This window comes from Phaseolus vulgaris, chromosome 9 (assembly GCF_051622355.1).
Source record: "Phaseolus vulgaris cultivar YP4 chromosome 9, ASM5162235v1, whole genome shotgun sequence".
NCBI classification, from domain to species: domain Eukaryota; kingdom Viridiplantae; phylum Streptophyta; class Magnoliopsida; order Fabales; family Fabaceae; genus Phaseolus; species Phaseolus vulgaris.
The window spans coordinates 38,047,252-38,069,793 of record NC_143506.1 but is presented as its reverse complement, the minus strand read 5'-3'; the positions used below and the strand labels follow the sequence as shown (position 1 = coordinate 38,069,793).

General features: G+C 26.9%; 1 protein-coding gene across 1 annotated transcript; it reads right to left on the bottom strand.

Moving 5' to 3' along the window:
• Positions 1 to 444: 444 nt before the first annotated feature.
• On the bottom strand, positions 445 to 4,645 carry LOC137821169 (uncharacterized). Its single transcript, XM_090295464.1, has 6 exons — positions 4,590 to 4,645; positions 3,826 to 3,941; positions 2,387 to 2,851; positions 2,164 to 2,310; positions 1,428 to 1,846; positions 445 to 1,114 (listed from the first exon to the last, which is right to left on the bottom strand). The coding sequence occupies exons 2-6, from the start codon at positions 3,935 to 3,937 to the stop codon at positions 500 to 502; spliced, it is 1,758 nt and encodes a 585-aa protein (XP_090151590.1). The 5' UTR covers positions 3,938 to 3,941; positions 4,590 to 4,645; the 3' UTR covers positions 445 to 499.
• Positions 4,646 to 22,542: the final 17,897 nt, after the last annotated feature.

The following is a 22,542-nucleotide window of genomic DNA, read 5'->3' as shown; positions in this document are numbered from 1 at the left end:
TTTTGGTAATGTGATTTACTGAATTGATCAGTATATGATTTTAGAGTCAAGTTGATGTTTCACTTGAAACAAAAAATAAACTTGATGTCATACAACTATTTTTATAAAATATTGAAAACAATAAAACTATGATTAAGTCTATGAAATAAAATGGTTCGTTTAGTTAGTAAATATATGAAGAAACTGATCAAAATCCATATATGAAAAGCTTGGTTACAATTTGACAAGTATTATGCTTTTGCATATTCCTTTAGCCTGTTTATTTCTCTGAATGCACTGCACCATCGTTTACTTAACTACACCATGTGTTTTAGTTGATTTTCATTGTAAAATACTTGGATATATAAGAACTCATCTTCAAAACTTGAGAAACTGTACTTGTAGAGCAAGCATCACAAGTGGAATAATAACCAGAAATGGATGATAAGAAGAAAAGCAAGTGTAGCAATAACTTATTCTTTCATTGTAATTTGCGAGAATAACTTACAGTACTAAAACATCAGTAAAGAACGTGCTTATTTGGCCGAAATATAGACCTAGAGAAATAGGCTGAGTAAACAATGTCTGACCATAAGGGAAACAGAAGAAATGTGAACAATGTGATTGGTGCAAGTGCAAGTACAGAAATGAAGATTGACACCCATTTTAGGCCATGGGAATATGTTATGAAGAAGGCACTGCTAAATGCCACCATCATGCCTGCTATGGAGATAAACAGTGTTAGCAGTCCACATATAAGCTTCATTGGCAGTGACATGAAGAAGTCATCCTCTGCATAACGTGCTATGGTAAGCATTGACAAGAAAATAAGAATTGAGATTGAAGATGAGATTAGTGAAGTTGCATCTGAGATTGCAAATATTATGAAGATGATAGCATTGCAGTTGGGGTTTCCACTTTTATCATCATCACCACGTGGAATGCTGAATGCTGCAGTGAACACTACTGTAGCAATAAGTGTTGAAACTATCATGCAAGATTTTGCCGTGCTCTTCATCCAAGATTCTGCTTTTGTCAGTAACTCTGCATGCTCTTCAGTGAAAAGTTCACGAGGAGTTTTACCATTGGAATTTCTCTTCTCTATGAGACAAGGTGGCATGACCTTCTTCACCTCCTGTAACATCAAACCAATGTGATGTTCTACTATAAGATGAAGCATAGAATTAGAAAATAGAGACAAAAATATATAAATCAGTATCATAGATACGTCTAGAGACAAGAAACAGATTGTACCATGAATTATGACGTACATTTCATCCATGAAATTCCAGTGTTGGAAATTTGTTCATATAATTTTGGTGTTTGTTTGGAGTAAAGTTTACAAACTTAAATTTGAATGAACTTCATTTGGAAACAAAAATGTAGAATACATGCAGAGGAAATAAACAGAAGCTTGGGCAACATGCGTGGGCTTTAGGAAGAGATACCTCGTACCACCGTAACTCGTGCATCATCTGAAAAGCTGCTCCAGACACCAAGTTAAGTTGATTTGGTGGTGCTAATTTTGCAGCACAATGCAGTAAGTTGTTTTGATCTGCATCCTCGTATGTTACAACAAAATTCCTGATAGATCTTATTTCATGTATGAGATTAAATATGGCTGCATGGCGATGCAAAACAGCAATGTGAATAATGCTTCGATTTTGGGCATCAACTTCCCATGTGAGATCTGGGTAAGATGTAATCAACTCAGCTAAAATCTCAAAATTTCCTCCTTCAGCGGCAATGAATATTACATGAGACGGCTCGCTTATGACTCTTATCATTTGCATCCCTGCGCAATCAAGAGAAAGAAGGGCATTCCAAAGACACCTTACAAGTTGGAGAGCCAAACTTGGATTCTTACCTATTACAAATAATTTCACATGTTGGTTATATTATGATAAACTAATGACCATGAAATCAATAATCTCATAGTAGCTAATAGCTATACCTAGAATATGAAGAAATATACTATCTCTCCCCTTATACGTTCTAATGAATAAAATGTTGTGCACTTTTATGTGAAATAAACAAGATTGTTGTTGTTCTGAACAATCTTCATGAATCGTACCATGCACATGTGGTAGTTTTAAAAAAAAATATATTTAACCATTTTTTTTCCTGCAAAGACCCTTGTAGACGCTCATGAGGTTTTGAACAACAGTGATTATGAAGACTTACGTGAGTTCATGAACTGATTTGGATACCTTCGACCTTGACAACTAAAAGCAGAAGATTTTCGTGCCAAAACATGCAAGGCTGTTTCCTTGTTCTCATTCCGAGCCACAGCTAACTTTGGATTATCTTCTAACATCTTTAAAGCTAAATCTGCAAAATTTCAAAGAGTTTTCAAGAAATTAAACAAAGGAAGAGGGGGGAGGAACAAAAATATGCGTATACATACCATAAATGGCAGTGTTGATACAAAGAAAGAACAATAAATCCCAATCTTCACCATTGAAAATGTGAAATGTACGAGGATATAGATACCATGCCATTTCAGTTTTTCCCTGTAAAGCAGCGAAGTGAAGAGGGGTGAGTCCTTCTCCTCCTCTTATAGTTGGCAAACTAGTATTTCTTCGGGCCATTGCTTCTGCAATTTCTACATTGCCAACTGCTGCAGCAAAGCAGAAAGCTGTGTTGCCTTTGAAGTCTTGTATTTCCAAGTCATTTGGGTTGAGTTGATTCACCAGCTCCTCTACGAAGTACAATTGATTTGCTTCTGCTGCTACGTGAAGCAGTGTGGCCCATCCCTGTGAAATGGCAGCAGTTTTCAACCTGCTATCTGCCAATAACATGCTTCTAGCTTCTTTCCAGTCTCCTTTAATTGCAAGGTTGTAAATGGGAGCACATTTCTTCACATAATCCCCTAAAAGGAAAATATGTTAGATTCATGTATTATACACTCTTATTTTTTTTATGAGTAAAAAATAATAAATAAATATAAACTATTTTAAGAGTGCTTCAATCCTTATATAGAACAATAACGAATCTTCAAAGAACTAAACATAAAAACCAATAACACCTAATAACACAGGGAGTACAACAGCCAACATCCAACCAAACAACTAAGAAGAAAGCAGCACTAAAAAACAACACTAAATCAGACAAACTAAAGTATCAATACACAAGTCAGAATAAGAAAAACAAACTGAAGGTTCCTTGATGCAACCCAAAACCAAACCTTTAGTTGAATAAGTGCAAACACTTATGAAACATTCATCACTCCTCCTTTAAAAATCACCTTATTTCTGAGTCTCTAAATCTCACTTATTATTAATTTACTTATTTTAAAATTATTGAATTATTTTCTACTATTTTCACTAATTATAATTATAGTATTCAAAGTAGAATTGTTATGATATAACTATTTTTTTCATGTAATATAAACTTTTAAAAGTTTAGCAATCGAGTCAATTTATAGAATTCAACCAATCGAGTGCGTTTATAGAATTCTACAAGTATCTAAACACTCGAGTTTTATATGTTTTTATTTATATCTATATAAAGAGAAATATTAATTATAATTATGCATGTTGTTATTCATGTAATTGACAATAGTTAATATGATTTTTAAATAATTATTACAAAAATCAATATAGTTATATAGTTATTATATATATATATATATATAATATAAATGATTTTTTTTTTCAGTATGATTGACATGCAAATATGATTGTTTACAATGAAAGGACGTAAGAGAAAGAAGGTCAAGTCAAAAAGGAGAAAGGAGTAAAGGCACGTAAGAAAATGTTTAGCAAAAGTCACTCTTTAAAACAATAAAAAAAAATATGAATATGTTGTTGATTAGTATCTTAAGAGTGAGAGATTAGGAAGTACTTGTATTCTGTAATAGATCACATGAAGGACTTCTGCATTCAACTGAACCAAATCTATGAATCACTATCTGTAGTTCTTCTGGATTTGTTGTATTTCCAACTGCCATAGCCATTTCACTGTAAAATAAAAATAAATTAAAAAAATAGTTGAAAGACCTATGATTAATCTCATAAAAAAATCAATAATTTTTTTAATTTTTATAATAATATATTATGATACTATATAATTTAATTAATATAAAGACTGATTATTTTTTATCTTTAAAATTAAAATTTATTTAATAACTTCTTTTAATATTTGAAATGTGACGAAATCTTTATTTTAAGAAAAATTCTGTTTTTTTATAATTAAATAATATAAAAAAATATTTGCATAATTTAACTATAAATTTATGTTTTATTATATTCTTTTTAAATTGTCACATCAAATATTGTATTACAATTCTCTGATTTTTCAAAGTATAACTTTTTTTCTCCTTTCATTTTTGGTCTTGACCATGCAACACTCCATGAGAAAGCAAACAATAATACGTGGATAACACAAGATTCCACATGGTAATTTTGTTCGTTAAAATCGTATCTATAAAAGTAAACTATGAATACACACTTTTTTCAAAAGTGGATTACAAAACACCGTTGTTCCCCACCTCATCAAAGCAGCTACGTCATGGAAAAAAAAATGTGTTAATTTTTTTTATCAGCATGTGTTCATTGTGTTCATTAATCTTGTGCACCATGAAATTTTCATTAGCAGTTGTTTGATACCTGATTTCCAAGTCTTTCAAACAACCTTTTTTCTGCTTCACATGCCAGCCACAAATATGAACAAATGATTGTCAGCAATAAAATCTTTCAGACTATAGACAGTAACAGAAGAAACTGTGTCCAAGAATACAAGACATAATAAGAAACAGAATGAAAGAGTTTGTAGAGGAATTAAGAGAAGAATGTACTGACAAAAAACATGTAAAAACACTAATAAGATTTGTTTACCCTAGTTGTATGAGATTCCTATAAAGTTTCTTAGGTAATTTTATGAGCATGCGGTGTGCCAGAGAGAGATCTTTAAACTTTTTCCGTCAGAGTAAACATATACATTACTGATTACAATAAGCAAAAGAGTAAAGATAATGAGAGATGATTAATAGAAGAACCCTAATCTTTGCTGATGAAAAAAAACCTAATGAAGTGAACACACATATATATATAATGCAATAGAATGAAGCATGCAAATTAAAAAGGAATGAAAGAAGGAAGAAAGTGGGAAAGAGAGAAAGTTTAGGAGGGAGCACAGCAAACTTACACTTATCATAAGAAGAAGTGCAGTGGAGTAAATTAAGCAGAAGTGAGAAACAGATTTTATAGTAAGAAACTGGAAAGTTTCACGAAATTGAGTGCACTCCTTTTTCTCTTTGTCCATTTGTTGAAAACAGACAAGACAAGCCGTTCTAAGCGCAATTGCATTTTAAAAATAGAAAGTATGTTAACTTAGCACGACACACGTGATTTTTAAATTGTTCCGAGAATATAATCTAATAGGTGTTAGAAGGAGACAGGGAGGATTCAGAGGAATTTCTTCAGGAGGAGGTGGGGTCGGAAGAAAGATTGCTTATGAGACCGGTGGTCTTGGTCTTAATTAAAGAATGTTTAATCATAAGAAAATCATTGAATAAAAACTAATCTTAGAAATGAATAATTAGTTGTTATATTGATTAAATTAAATATTACTTTAGAGACTAAAAAAATTTTGGTTTCTAAATTAGTTTCTATTATTGATAAATAGTTTCTAAATTGGAATCTAATTAGCTACCAAAGTTTTTGCTACCAAATTTAGAATTTAAATAATTGGTAGTTAAAACCTTCATACCTAATTAGATACCCATTTAAAAACTATTTATCATATAATAGAAACTAATTTAGAAATCAATAATTTTTGTAGTTTCTAAAATGGTTTTCTAATTTAGTCACTATAACAACTAATTATTTTTTGTCTCTAAAATTGGTTTCTATTTAATGATTTTCTTATAGCGAATGTACCTTTATCAGGAAAATGGATTTAACGTTTAGGGACAGATAAGGGCGGCTTGTGGAAGGATATTGATCCCGCCGGTTGACCGGGTGCGTCTTCGCGCGTGGCTTAAACTCGCGAGCTAGGGCACCTTCGTCTTCAACCTAGATTCCCGTCTTTGTGAATACCTGCAAAAGAAGTGGACAAAGGGGCGCCCTCACGGCCGTTTGCACTCCGACGATCAAGTCAGCAAACGAGAAACATCAAAGGGACACACCTCCGTATCGGAGCACCGTGAATGGATGCTCCGAAGGTGGTCAAATAACTGAGTAACTGAATTCCTCCCTAATTGCCTGTGCGTACAATGGGTTCGCGAGCAAGCAACTAGAGTGTGTGTGAAAACTGCGATCCTGTCTCAAACGTCTAAAGCCTCTTTTAAACGTCTAAAGCATTTAAAGCGTCTTAAAGCGCATTTAAAGCGTATAAAAATGTTCAACACGTTTAAAACGTTCAAAGCATTTAAAGCGTTTAAAGTGCTTTAAAGCGTTCGAAACGTAAACTAAATTAAAGCATACCTTAGCAAACTTTCAGGAAAACATCGATGTTTCAGTGCTTACTGTCATGTGTTCTTCTGACTTGATCGCTACTCTACGTGGAGGGCCCTACAGCGCCGTAACCCAACTTAGGGTTAATCCATCGTGCAAGCCCTCCTTTCTCGAAGTGCATCTGACGCAAGGGGGTGACTTTCTGGGTGCCAACTCATGCGCCCCAACCTCTAGTCACTCGCCCTGGGAGTGTATCTACCTTCCTCTCATACCACGCACATGGTTCGCCCCTGGGCGTGGCCCTCTCATGGGTCGTATCTGTCCCAGGGGTCTCCCAGAGGTGGCGTGGGTACTTCACAAGTCAGGTTACTCCTCACTGGTACTGGGAATATGGCCTTGAAGTCACCTTTCTCTTCTCTTTATTGTTGTTCTGAGGTACTGAGACCTCTCGCGGTGTCGCCCCCTCCACGGTCTTTCCTACCCGTGGGTATCGGGGGGTGACATCGTCGATGCCTTATCCTGGCGATGCTTCATCTTGGCGACGCCTCCTCTTGGCGACGCTTCGTCTTAGCGATGCCTCCTCTTGGTGACGCCTACACCTGGTGACGCCTTAAGCGGTCAACCTGTTGACTTTCTTCCCTGGGCTCCCTGGATGGGTCCCACCATATGTTTGACTTTGGCTTTGACTTTGGTCAACGCCCGGGGATGGGACGGTACATATATTCTTGAGTCTATAAACGGGGGTTGAAGGAGTCTGAGAGAGCGAAGGAATAGTATTAAGTTGTCCGTTGTCCCTTTGATGGAAAGACTTGAAGGAACTTTGGGTTTTGGAGAGCTAGGGAAGGAGGTTTGAAGATTGACTCAAGTGGAAGATTGGTAACGGGAAGGAAATTAGTTTTTGGGAAGATAATTGGCTTGGAGAAGAAGTCTATTTGAGTGGGAAAAGATTTTAGAGAGTCAACTTCTTTAGAAACTTCAAAGGTTGAGGATCGAGTTGGAAATGGAAGATAGCTGGGTTTGGAAGGATGGTGAGTTTTCAACTGACTCAGTCAATTCTGCTTACGTTTTCTTAAGGGGTGAACTAGAGGGGGAAAACACTTCCATGTACGTAAATTTTTGGAGGATTAAGGTGTTGTCTTCAGCCCAAGTCACTGCTTGGAGGGTGTTGGAAAACAAGATAACCACCAATGCCAATTTAGAAAGGAGAGGGGTGGCGATCAAAAGCAATATGTGTATTATGTGCGGGGTGGAAGAGGAGTTTTTTCGTCATTTGTTTTTTGAGTGTAGGACATTTTTGCTTGTTTGGAGTCAATGCTAGGTTTTAGGTTTGGCGTTCGTGAATCATTATGTTTCTTGTGATCATTTTTTACAGTTTAGGATGTGTAATGCATCTGAATCTGTTAATGATGTTTGGGGAGCAATTTGGATAGATGTAGTAAGTGATATTTGGAGGCACAAGAACAATGTAATTTTTAAAGGGGGGTGGTGGATGTTTTTGAAATGTTTGCTCATTCAATTAAAGGTTTGGTCTTAGGTCACTTCCCAGGTACCTTTAGCTTATTTTCTTATTCTGACTGGTGTCTTGATCCTTAGGTTTGTAGGAATTTGATTTAGTGTTGTTTTTTAGTGTTGGTTTTTTCTTTATGTGGTGGGTTGCTAGTTGACGTTGGTAGGAGTCTTTGTGTTTTTTTTTCTTACGGGGAGATTCTGGAGGTTCTTTCCTTTTGTATAAGGGTTGGACCACCTCTAAATGGTTCACATTTATTTATTCTTTCTTGCTGATAAAAAAATATAATAATAATAATAAAAAAAATCTACCCTATGTTTTCAACTCATTAATCTGAACCAATTTCTTTTCCCTTAAATAAGTTATATGGATCCAAACATTATAAATGAAAAAAGATATTATAAAAATATTATATTATAAGTGGTTAGACAATTTTTTCAATGAATAAGATTGGTATAAAGTTAGTGAATAATTTAATGAAAGTTGGTGAATAATTATCTATCAAGTGGATCAAACTAAACCTAATTGGGTTTAAGCTGAGTGGTATCTCATTTAAGTGAGTTATTACTTGTTTAAGCGAGTTTGATGAGAAAAAAACTCAATTTCACTGGAGTGAAATTGCTTGGACGAGTTTTTGGCGAGTTTCTAATGTTCCAACTTTCTCTTTTCACCTTATTCATTCTCCTTTAGCTCTTTTATCTCCATTTTTCACTAAAATCCTGAAATTAACACAAATTTAATAATAAATTGTTCACATCCATCTTATAATCAAAATATGTAAAAAGGTTTAAATTAGGGGATGAAGTATAACTATTTTATCAATTAAAATTTGTAATATTGCTAAATTATAGCTCTTATAAATTATCTTAATTTTCTCAAAATGTAAAAGATGATATTCCAATAATTCTTGTTTAAAAAACAACTAAAATCATTCATAAGTATTTGAAAATAGTAGTTCTTGAAACAATCAAATGCTTATCTTTTAAAAGAAATTTGAACATTAAAGTGGTTACTAACAAATATAATCAATTGATTTTTAATGATAATAAATTATTTTTCTTTTCAAAATGATCCAAAATAATATTTTGAAATCATACAATAAATTATTATTAAACATAATGGATTATATGCTAAAGTATAACCTTTAGATTGCATAGTTAAAATAACCAATTATTTGTAAAACTCATAAAAATTAATTTTAATCAATATAGATTATTCTTTTGACTAATCAATTTATTAAAAAAATATTGAATTTTTTTAACAACATTGATTATATATTAACAAAATAAAATTCAATTTTAATTCAGATAATGGATTATTAACTTAAAATAATAGATCATATGTTCATAAAAAAATATTTTTTAATGAAAGTTTTCCAAAGACTTTTTAAAGATTGATTGAAGTTTCACATCTGATCAAATTAAAACAATCAACAGTAAAAAGTGTAATCATGAACTAGAGATGCAATATATTGAATCTGTGTTGCACTAATTTTTAATTGTAAAAATTGTTGAACAAATTTGATTTTGAATTTTAAATACAATATCAAGTACTCTCCTTTGATAGAGCATCATATACTGTAGCAGGTCACAAATTCAGGATGTGCATACTATTGTCTTTATGGATATTTTTTTTATCAATAAAAAATAAATATAAATATTTTAGAGGTAATCCAACCTTTATTAAAAAAAATTTGGCGTATAAGAAATGCACATAGATTTGATTATTTTATTTTATTTTTATCTGCCAAAACATTAATTTTTTATGTATGCAGGTGATAGATTCAAATGGGTGATGAATAACTGTGTTGAAAACTTCATTATTCTCAAGTACTTTAATATTATAGGACATTTTAGGAAGGTTCCTATATGTTGACGAAATAATGGAATCATTAACTTTATGTTTGGATATGCACATATATTATGTTTTGGATAGACATACTACAAGAAAATCATGAAATAGAAACCAATTTTTAGATACTAAAATAATTAGTTGCAATAGTAATTAAATTAGTGACCATTTTAGAAGCTAAAAAAGAAAATTTTGTTTCTAAATTAGTTTCTATTATTATTAAATAGTTTCTAAAATGATATCTAATTAGCAATCAAAGTTTTATAGGCCAAATTTAGAAACTAAATAATTGGTAGTTAAAACTTGATTACTAATTAAATATTAATTTAAAAACTATTTAACAATAATAGAAACTAATTTAGAAACCAATTTTTTTTAATTTCTAAAATGGTTTCTAATTTAGTTACTATTGCAACTAATTATTTTGGTTTCTAAAAATTGGTTTCTATCTCATGATTTTCTTCTATGATTTTCTTGTATGTAGTGTTGCTCAATACAGAATTGTGGAATGAAGCGAGTTTGGTTTCATGGATGTGTGAGAAAATATAAGCAGATTTGTGCGATGCCATTGGAGATATTTTTGTGAACTACGAAGAAAGTAAGAAGAAGAGAGGAAGAAAATATGTGTAAGTAGATAATATTATAATATAATATTATTTTATAATATAATAATAATATAAATACATTTATATATTTATAATAAAAAATATTATTAATACTAATAATATAAATATTAAAATAATAATTATATTTAAAATTAATTTTTAAAATAATGATAATAATTGTAAAGCAATTAATTTTAATAAATATTATTATCATTATTATTAATTATTTTTATTTTATTTTATTTAATAATAAAAATAAAAATAATTATTTATATAAAAAAATTATAATAAATACTATTAATTATATAAATTAATTAATTAATTTTTTATATATTACATGGTGAATTTTAATTTTTTTCAATCACAATATTATTTTATAATTTTTTTTATAAAAAAAAATTATGTTCTAAAAATGATAAGAGACTTGTATTTTTTATATAAAAAATTAGTTAAATTAAATTTTACAAAATATTTTAAAGATAAAGGTAAATTTGTAAAGTTATATTTTACACATTTAAAAAAAAAATTGCTCACAACCATCACATTACTCAAACTTTAATAAATCTTCCTCATACATCCATCCTAACATACCTCAATCCAAACACACTAAATTTTTTTCACACTTTCTTGTCAAGTCCTCACACTTTCACTTTCCTACACCCTCAACTTTCTACACTCCAATCCAAATAAATCAGGATCAACATTGTTAAATTTTATATATAGCAATAGAAAATATCTCTTCATTGGTAATATTTTTTATATCTCATGTTCTCAGAAAAAGTAATAAAAGTATTGACAAACTAGCAAATTTAGGAACTAATTTGAGGAAAGATTTTGTTTGGTTTAAAGACTTGTCCACTTCCACTTGTTTAAATATTTTTTTAATCAACAAGAAAACTTGTATTAGACCTGATTTCTTTATAAACCGATTTGAACTTCCAAAATGTAGATTTTCATTATTGTATTATATTTGTTTGTTTTTAATAATATCATTATCTTTAAGAGTAGAATATTGGTGATGAACTTTGGAATTCCAAATTGGTTAAAATGACAAAATTTCAGACAAATACATATAAGAGAATAACATTTAAAAACTAACAACATTGTAATTAAAAAAATAATAAGCATTACTAAATAGTTTGTTCCATTACAAGAAAATCATTAAATAGAAACTAATTAAAATAATTAATTACTATATTGACTAATTTAGACATTAGTATCACTATAACAAAATCATTAAATAGTAACCAAATTTATACACCAAATATAATTAGTAACTATATTAACTAAATTATATACTAATTTACATATTAAAAAATTATTAATATCTAATGTGGTTTATATTATTAATAAAATATTATAAAATAGTTTCTAAATTGATATCTAACTTAGCTACCAAAGTTTTAATTAATAATATTTTATATTTTAAATTAGTCTCTAAACGACTAATAGAGACTAATTTAGAACATAAGTAGTTGGTAGTTAAACCTTAATAGTTTATAGTTAGATACCAATTCAGGAACAATTTTATAAATTTTTATTAATAATATAAACTACTTTATATATCAATAACTTTTTAGTTTATAAAATGGTCTCTAATTTAGTCAATATAATAACAAATTATTTTGGTCTATAAAATTAGTTTTTATTTAACAATTTTCTTGTAGTGTATAGAGATTAAAAAAATTATTGGTATTTAAAGTAATTTCTATTATTGATAAATATTTTTAAAATTTGCATTTAATTAGTTAACAATTATTGATATTATTGGTAGCTAATTACATATTAATTTAAAAATTAGTTATCAATAATAGAAACTATACTTTAGATATCAATAAATAATATCTAATTTAGTCAATATAACAATTAATAAATTTTTATTTTTAATTTTTATTCAATTATTTTTTTTGGAGTGTTCACATGAAATCTCACTTGTATTTTAAATTATAAAATTATATCTTGTTTTCAATCTGCTTTATATTTACCGATACTTGTATGGGAAACATTAGAAACAATCTTTTCTTTTTAAAAAAAAAAACTAAATAACGATTTTTTAAAATAAATAGAAAAAATAGACTTAACTAAATCAACCTAAGAACATTTATAGGGGCTATACATTGAGTCTTAATTAAGATTATGATGTTATTCTTATAAAACATTTTTATTGTGGTAACATAACATAAACAAATTTATAATATTAAACAAGACACTCGATCATAATAATAAAAAATTAATTTTCTATCTTAAAAATATATATATTTCTGCCAATAATTAAATAAAACATTAATAAATACGAATGTTACAAGACCATTGCACTGAAGTAAAATATGTAAATAAAAAATTATCTTTCTATCTTAAAAAATATATATTTCTGCCAATAATTAAATAAAACATTAATAAAAATATGAATGTTATAAGACCATTCCATTGAAATAAAATATGTTCTTAAGAGTGATGTGTCACCGAATAACTTTCAACAATTCATTTATTAAAATTAAGATCTCATAAAATAACTACTTTCAACAATTAATTTTATTAAAACTAAGATCTCATTAAATAACTACTTGCAACAAAATTTTTATTAAAATTAAAATCTTATAAAGGACTCATGTAATAGAGATGCTTGATGTAGAAAATATATGATAAACTAAAGTATATACAATTCCATTTTCAAACCAATTACGAGAAACCTAATCTTTTAAATATATATTAGATAAAATTAATATTTTTTTATCACCAAGAAAGAATGAATAAATAAGAATCACTTCAGGAGTAATCTAACCCTTATACCAAAACCAAAAACCTCCTACCAATAGATAACCCAACTTCGGTAAACACCGAAATACCAACATTGCTGAAAAAAGTGTCATTTAACTAACCTCATACAAACTAAAGGATTAAGACACCAGTCAAACTAAGAAAAAAAGAGATGATAATGTCTTGGACACCCACGACCAAACCTTCAACTGAACAAGAGTAAACATTTCAGAAACATCAATCACGCCACCTTTAAAAATAACATTGTTCATGTGCTTCCAAATCTCACTTATTACATCAATCCATATCGCGCCCCAAATGTTATTAACAGAATCACATGCTCTATCCAACTTACATTATAAAAAATGATAACTTGAGTCATTGTGGTCCACTGACGCAACTCCAAGCCAAGTGTAACACTGACTCCAAACAAGTCAGACTATTTTGCACTCAAAGAACAAATGACAACACGACTCCTCTTTTACACCGCACAAACCACACAAAGACTTTCAACCACGACCCCATGCCTTTTCAAGTTGGCCCTGGTTGCAATCTTATTAGACAACACCCGCCAAGCAATGACTTGAGTTGAGGGCAAAACTTTACACCTCAGAACTTTTCGTACGTATTTCTCCTTCTAGATCCTTCCTTCAAACAACATAGACAGATTTTACCGAGTACCTTAAGTAGTCCCCATCCTTCCACACTCTATCCTCAACTCCATATTAGACCTCAACCCTTGAAGTTCTTGTAAAAAGCGAATCTCCACAAAAAAATTCCATTAAAAAAACCTCATTCTCCAATATACATGTCACACCCAACAAACATTAACCCAACCCCCAAACTTATCCAACTTAAAATTTCACAAAGTGCTAAAAAAATACAACCTCAAAAACACGTTCTTCAAAACACCACATCCCACTCAATTATCCTCTCAAAAAATGATATCTTTCCATTATCAATCTTTCGGAAAAAAAATCATCGAAATTCCGTTACCATCCCTCCAAACCCCCCATACATAAAACTAATGTGAATTAAAGTTTACTTAATATTTAATATTTATGTGATATAAATATGAAGCATATAATTAAACATTTTTCAGTACTGAGAAATTGCGAAAGCACTAGGGTGAAATGAATGTCTAAAAGAAGCAAAGTTCTCCACGTTCTCTTAGTCATCAACGAGTCATTTGAGACAATTATTGAAAAACGGCGTGCTTTAATTTTCCATCACTTATGTTTTTTTATTGGTTGAATGCTATCTAAAGTCATACTTTTTTCTTTTACAATTTTTTATTGGAAAAAATCGTTCAAACATATTTAGTCAGAATCGAATGGTATTATCACACTAAGTGTAACTAAAATATTAGTTGCATACGTTTGATTATAGTTTATTTTTAAATCTTATGTGTGTTGAATTTCTAGACCTAAACTAATAAAAGACTCAGATGAATTTAATAATTTACGGGTTAAATTTGGATCAGATTGATTTAAGAGTGGTGTTGACATGAAACATAAATAACTTGAGTATTTACTTTCTATTAATGATTGAATTTAAACAATATCTCGTTATTTTATCTTGTAAATTAAATGTTATGAAAAAAAAATCATAAAAATAGAAAAAAAAAACTAATAGATTAGAGCTGTTTTCACTCGAAAATATAATGATGGTTTGTACGTTAAATTCTAATCCATACTTAAATTTTAATGGGGCTAAACTTTTAAACCCTAATTTATCTTTGGATTCAATGAACTATCTCCATCACGTGTTAAAGTTTCAACAAAATAAAGTGGTGACAAATGATGAATTAGAAAGGTGGAGAGAGATATTGATTCATTAGTTGTGTAGCATTATGTAATAAACCCAATGCATTATTGTAAGCATTCATTGTCTCTTAATGAAAAGGTTAAAAACATTGGAAACAACAATTTAGAATCTAAGTCATGGTGGGCAAGTAGAACATGGGGGCATGACATATATATGATGGGGCAATTTTATAATTTTATCTTTTGTTTTGTCACTAGTCTCACTCTCAATCTTCTCTTCTCTTTTGTTTTGGGAGTGAGCTTTGGAATGGTATAGAAGATTTCATGTTCATTGGTAAAGAGATTCTTATATTATAAAATAGGATATAAAATAAATTTTTAACTATTATCGATAAAAAATAAAAGGTTAAAAAACGAAAGATTTTGTTGATACATGGTGTCCACTTATTGGTTTCATATTTTATTTGGTTGGTTATAGAATGTTATCATGAGTCTAATTCTTTGTGTTTAAGAAAGAATGTTTTTGAAAAGCTTTCAGAAGAAAGAATCAAAACTCTCATCATGTTCATAAAGAAGTTAGTAATAGGAAGAGTATAAAATTAAATATAGAAAAATAAAGTTATAGGTAAATATATTTCTAATGTCCCAAAAGGGAGAATTTCATGTTTAGAAAAAATGTATTTGAGCAAAGATGAATCTGATTGGAGTCAAAGGTTGTGCATCCTTTTCTCCAGAATATTCTTCCACAGACACCGCGTTCAGGCGTGCTCCTCGCAGTCCGATGAATAACTATAAAATAACTGATTTTGCAATCAAATGTTTTTTTGACAAAAAAAATTATATAATAATAAAATTAATCTATACTTTTATCTATATATATATATATATATATATATATAAAATTCACCACTTAACTTTAACTTTTTATTTTTATTTTATTCTTATTTCATATTTTATTTTATTAATTTATTTTAATTACTTAAACATTTTATAATTTCAGAAGTTAATAAAATAGCTTTTCAAATTTAAAATTTTATTTTATTTGTTGTCATTTAACCAGAGAGATTGGTAAGTTACTTTTCTATTTTAAAGTGATCTCCTTTTTTATTAAATAAAAAATTCAAGATCTTCAATAATTTTTTTTCCTATTTTATCTTTACTTCATATTTTATTTTATTAATTTATTTTGGTTATTTGGACATTTTCTCCTTTTTAGAGCATATGGATATAGACAAATTCATGTTTAAAAAATATGAATGCACATAAGTTTCTATTTCATTTCAATAAATATGAATACACATATGATTATGATAAAAATAAAAAATACAAATATAAGTAAGATATGACATGCGCCTCTATTCCCATTAGTAATTAATAAAGATGATAACAAAATAATAATTTGTTATTTACATAATTTTTATACCAAATTTAGAAACTAAATAATTAGTAGTTAAAACCTTGGTAGCTAATTAGATATCAATTTAAAAATCATTTAACAATAATAAAAACTAATTTAAAATTAATTTAGAAACATTTTTTTAAATTTCTAAATTGGTCTTCAATTTAATTAATATAACAACTAATTATTTTTTATTTCTAAAATTGGTTTTTATTTCCTATTTTCCGTGTAGTAATGTTAACAAAAATTATAAAATTTACAACGGCCATGTGTGAAAGTTTTATAAATAGTGATCAAATTCCATTTAGTAGTAACAAAAGTTACTCATCGATTGTTTTTTATTTAGTCGCTATAAATATTATAAAAAAATATACTTAAATATTAAATAAATGTGTTTGATGGAAATTCTACTATAACTTGTTGAGTGAAAACTCAATTTACTAAACTATCAAAATATTTTTTTTATTAGTTTACTTAAGAGAAAAATGACGTATATATTATATATTATATTAGAAATATTATATTTATATTTATAATAAAATATATTCGAAATTAAAGTTAATAGATAGTAAAATTTTATATTTATTGTATATAAAAGTTTAAAATAACAATAAATCTCCTTAGTCTATATAATTTTTTAAAACATTATGCATACAACATATTAAATAAATTTATATTTAAACAAATAAAAATTAAATTAATGTATTATATTATATAATATATAATAATATTATATTTTTCTTGATGAAAAATAAATAAATACTCTTATTTTTTATTAAAAAATCATTATTTAGGTTGTTATAAGATAGTTAAACCTCAGTATTTATTATGGAAATGAACTAATTAGAATATCACGGTTAGAAAGAAACTAATATAATAATATTGTTTAGCTTAGCTTTTACTCTCTAACTTAGAATTGTAATTTTAGGTTATTTCTTTCCTAAACTTTTGATTTCGTTTATTTAAATTGTTTTTAAGAAAAGAAATCAAAATTACTTAAAATACAAGTTAATCCTCGCACTACAAGAAAATCATAAAATATAAACAAATTTTTAGACACCAAAATAATTAGTTGCATAGTAACTAAATTAGATACTATTTTAAAAATTAAAAAAAAAATTGGTTTCTAAATTAGTTTCTATTATTGTTAAATAGTTTCTAAATTGGTGACCAAATTTAGAAACTAAATAATTGGTAGTTAAAACCTTGGTTGCTAATTAGATACAAATTTAGAAACTATTTAATAATAATAGAAACTAATTTAGAAACCAAATTTTTTTTAGTTTATAAAATGGTCTCTAATTTAGTTACTATTGCAACTAATTTAGTTTATAAAATGGTCTCTATTTTATGATTTTCTTGTAGTGTCGTATTTGTATTAATTATTTTATATTTGAAATGTTTATAATTATATAATTAATTTATCTTAACATTTTATGTGATATTTAAAAAATTATTATATTATTTTTATTATTTATTCTAATTTAAAATTAATATATCATATTTAATCTACTTAATGATTGTTAAATAATAAAAAGAAACTGATATAATTTTTTAAAATATATTTTTGTATAATCAATATAAATTATTTCATTTATGCATTGATTTGATTAAATGGTAATTTGTTGTTGTTGAATATATACTTTCAATTGATATGCTAAAATTTTAAAGATATATTTACTTTTAGTTAATGATATATATATATATATATATTAATTGTACTTGAGAAAATAATTTAAAATTACATAACATATAATTCAAACCTCGTCTTATATTTATATAAGTAATATATTTTAAAATATTATATGTACGTTAATATTTTATAATATGAATATATATACCATATTTTTAGTAATTAATGATTTTAAAAATATTTATTTAGAGACAAATATATATACAAGAATATATTCAACAAATATAGTGTATATTACAGCATTTCTAAATAGAGTCTTTTTAGTGTCAAACCTTCCTCCATAGAGTACTATTGTATTTGATTTCAAAACCAATGTGTTAATATACTCATACATTATGTTGATGTAACAATTTTATTTGTTTTATTCTATATTATGAGTTTTAAATGAAGTACTATGGATGTCATTAAAAACTAAAAATCATGTTTCCTTAGTTTGTCTAATAAGTATATGTTAATTTCACTATTATTAATAGGTATAAATTTTCATCCTTTTAAAAATAAAATATTACCAATAATAGTGATGAAAATAGTGACTAAAATCATCTGTTTTGACAAATAGGTTGCAATTAGAGACTAAAATTTATAATTTTGTAATTAAATTTGTAACTGATTTTTAATACTTTTTCTTAAAAAAATTAAAGTACTTATCAAAATTGTAACAAATTTTGTAGTTGCAATTATTGGTCACTCTTAACATTACCAATATAATATGAAATGGTAATTTAAGTATATATAATAGCTATAAAATACAGTGATAAATAAACCTCTTTAAAACCTAAATCTTAAATCCTGATTAAATAAAAATTAGGCTTCTAAATATTAACTCAATTTGGTTGGTGATTTCGTCATTAATTAAAATAACCTAAAATAGCAATCTATTTTTGAAGTAACTAAATAGCAATATATTTTTCTATTGTTTTATATGTTTATTTAGAATATATATTTAATAGTTATACACCATCAGAATATAAAATTGACAGTATAAAAACTAATGATCATTAGCATAATTTTTAAGATTCATTATAAGTGTAAAATACTATTTTAACTTAAAATAGATTAGTCTTCCAACTTCAAGTCTCCCAGTAAAATAGTTTTTGTACTATAGTGGGAATCTTTAAACATTTTTTCTGTTTAAAGTAGCTATCAATTTATTTTAATAGTTTCCATTTAAAGATGTTCCTGTTCTCATGAATATGACTTTTTATTTTAAAGAATCTTTCGTTTTTAGCCGTCCATTCTATTTAGACTTTTTAATTTTATTTCATCTTTCTCTGAAATATTAATGATGTAGAAATACATATTTTCTGTAAATATAAAGAAACGAAAATTAATTTTATATAAGAACTAAGAGCCTTAGCTTTAAAAGTTTAAAATATGTTTAACCGTCCTCCTTTATTATTTATTATTTAAATAATCAAACTTTTATAATTAAAATTGGTGGTGCTGAATAATTTATATAAATTTTTTAGTTATATTAACTTTTTTATATATAATTTAGTTTATTGAATTATTATTGGTATTTATTTTGTTTTATTAAGTATTGCATATTATTTTATTACAATATTAATTGATTTAATTTTATTGTTGTTTTTGTCATTTTATTTTTATTTTTGAAAAAATTATATAAGTTACTAACCAAATAAATAAATTCAAAATAAAAAATAAAAAATTTACAATTTTTTTTTAAAATTAACGGATCCACATGTCAATTCGTCAAACTATCCTATGATAAGATAAGATGAATTGCCAATATCAATCCGTATAATTTATATTTATTAATTCGACTCACTCATTTTTAATAGATAAAAAGCGAGTTAGAGCAAAAACAAATAAATTTGACCATTTTGTCATTCCTACTAAATACTCGTCAAATTTAACTCAAACGTTAATCTAAAATTTTCACAAAACTCTTAATAACATCTACATTTTGTTTCTACCTCAATGTTCCTACCTTGAACCCACATTAAATAAAAAAGATAATTTTTCTTTTAAATTTTTTTTATTAAAAAATCTTATAAAACATACTTACCTTATATAAAATAAGATTTTCACTCATTTATATATTATAAAAAATGTTATAATATTTTATCGATACGAAATCTCTGTCATTCAACTCTTCTCGTACGTTTGTAAATACAAAGGAATAAAGTAACTTCTACAAACTAAGGGACCAAATGAAAGTAAACCTTACCAAATGAAAGTAAGGTACCAAATGAAGCAGATATAAAGAGAAAGGGAGTGTATAATTTTCTTAGCCACTTCCATCACTTTGTATATCTTACAAATTAACATATTTTTTATTCTATCCTCAATCAAATGACTCCATTTTTTTTCCACTGTTTTTTTTTTAATTTTAAAATCTGTATGAACAAAGTGATGGAAGCTGGGTTGTTAAAGGCCATAAGTATTCTATATGGTTAAATGATTTAAATTCAATTGAGATGAGGTATATATTTGGAGGAATTGGTAGTCAAAGTAAGGTAAACATTTAGAAGATAAACTAGAAAACTTGTGGGATAAACTCTCAAACAATTGACTGTACCATTTTATTAAATATATTATTTATGTGTGTTTTTAATAATATTTACTACTTACTTTAAAATATTTAGTATGGTTTGTTTTAATTTTGTTTTTTCTATTTTACAAAAAATGACTTTAATCACATAAACATAATCCTAAATTTTTTAAAAAAGTACTATTAGTAAATACTTTCATTAATAAAGTAACTTTAAATAATAATATGTAATTACTGTATTGATTTATTTTAGAAAAAGTAAATAAAATTAAAATATTGAAAATAATAAGATAAAATTAAAATGAAGTTATATATTATTGAGACAAAAGTATGTGGGAGAACATAAAATAATTTGAAGAGTCCTTTCAAGTGAAGGTGACGTTCTATCCGCGTGACCATGTCCCTATAGTGAATCAGAAATGGGTCCACTCTACTTTTTCATTCACATTTTTATGTTCTTTTAAATGTGTTAAAGTTTGCAACTTCTTCAATATTTTTATTTCATTTTTATTCGGAAAAACGTTTATTTTTCAGTGAAAACGATCACAATTTAATAAAAAAAGTGAGAAATTCAACCAAATTCACAAAAAAAAGGGGTTATAAAAATCTAGGAAATGTTTTAGGTGACAATAGTTGGAGAGATATGAAAATATAGAAATAAATGCAGTTTTAAATAGTTGTGTTTCTGATAGTTTGCTGGTTTTGATAGTTGAAAAGAGAGTACAAATATAGCATATATCCATTATATTTTAGGTCATAGTAGGATATTTTCATAGTAATATTTTGTTACAGTATATTGTATGCTCTGTATTTATTATTATTATTTTTTTGCTAATAAAAAAACCAAGAAGGAATAATCAATGTTATTCGGAATATAAATATTAAGAAACTTGTGAGAAGATGAATGATCTTAGAAAGTAAATTTATTGAATCCTTTAAAATTGAATTTGTAAGTTAATATATTTGTATCTACTTATCTTATAATTTAATTATGTTATAATTGATATAATGTTACTATTACAAATAAACCACTCTTAATCTAACACCGACAACAAATATCACAAAAATATATAGATTTCATATTAGTTTGAATATTATAAGAAAATAATTAATTATTTTATTCAATAACAATACTGAAATTATGTAAAAATAAATAAATAATTATATTATTGATAACAATTAGAGCTATAACATTATCATCATCTATTCATAATAATTATACTTTTAAAAACAAGAAAATAATATTATCCTTTTCAAGTTGGTAAATATGTATCAGTCATTCCAATCTTTAAAAGTCTTAGCCAATGATATAGTCATACAAAGAATTCATACAAATAATTCAGTCCAATGAAAGACTTAAGAGAAGGAGATGACACCTTTCTTATATCTAATAATAGCTAACAAGACAAGAAGTCTAAAAGCATATGCTAGCTAGAGGGGATGAGAGTGAGAGCAAAAGAGATAGAAGTAAATATATAAGTCGTGGATGACACATTGTTATTTTAGGCAAAAATCCAAAACATATTGATGGTGGAATGTATACTTATATTTAGTTATTATCACTATAAGAAAATCATGAAATAAAAATTAATTTTTAGTAAAAAAAAATAATTAGTTGCTATAGTGACTAAATTAGAGATTATTTTTTTATTATTTTTAAATTAGTTTCTATTATTGTTAAATGGTTTCTAAATTGGTATCTAATTAGCAACTAAGGTTTTTGCTACCAAATTTAGAAACTAAATAATTGGTAGTTAAAACCTTGGTTGCTAATTAGATACCAATTTATAAACCATTTAATAATAATAGAAACTAATTTAGAAACCATTTTTTTTTAGTTTCTAAAATAGTCTCTAATTTAGTTACTATAGTAATTAATTATTATTTTTTTATCTCTAATTGGATTATAATTTTTTTTTAGTGTATAAAAGTAAATTTTGCAAAAGACAAACTCAAGGGTTTGGATATAAAAGAGACACCTAAAATATTTATGTTGAATTGTAGTATTATAAATATACCATTTATATACTAATTTGGGAAAACTCATTAGTGCAAAAGAGATTGTTCATGTA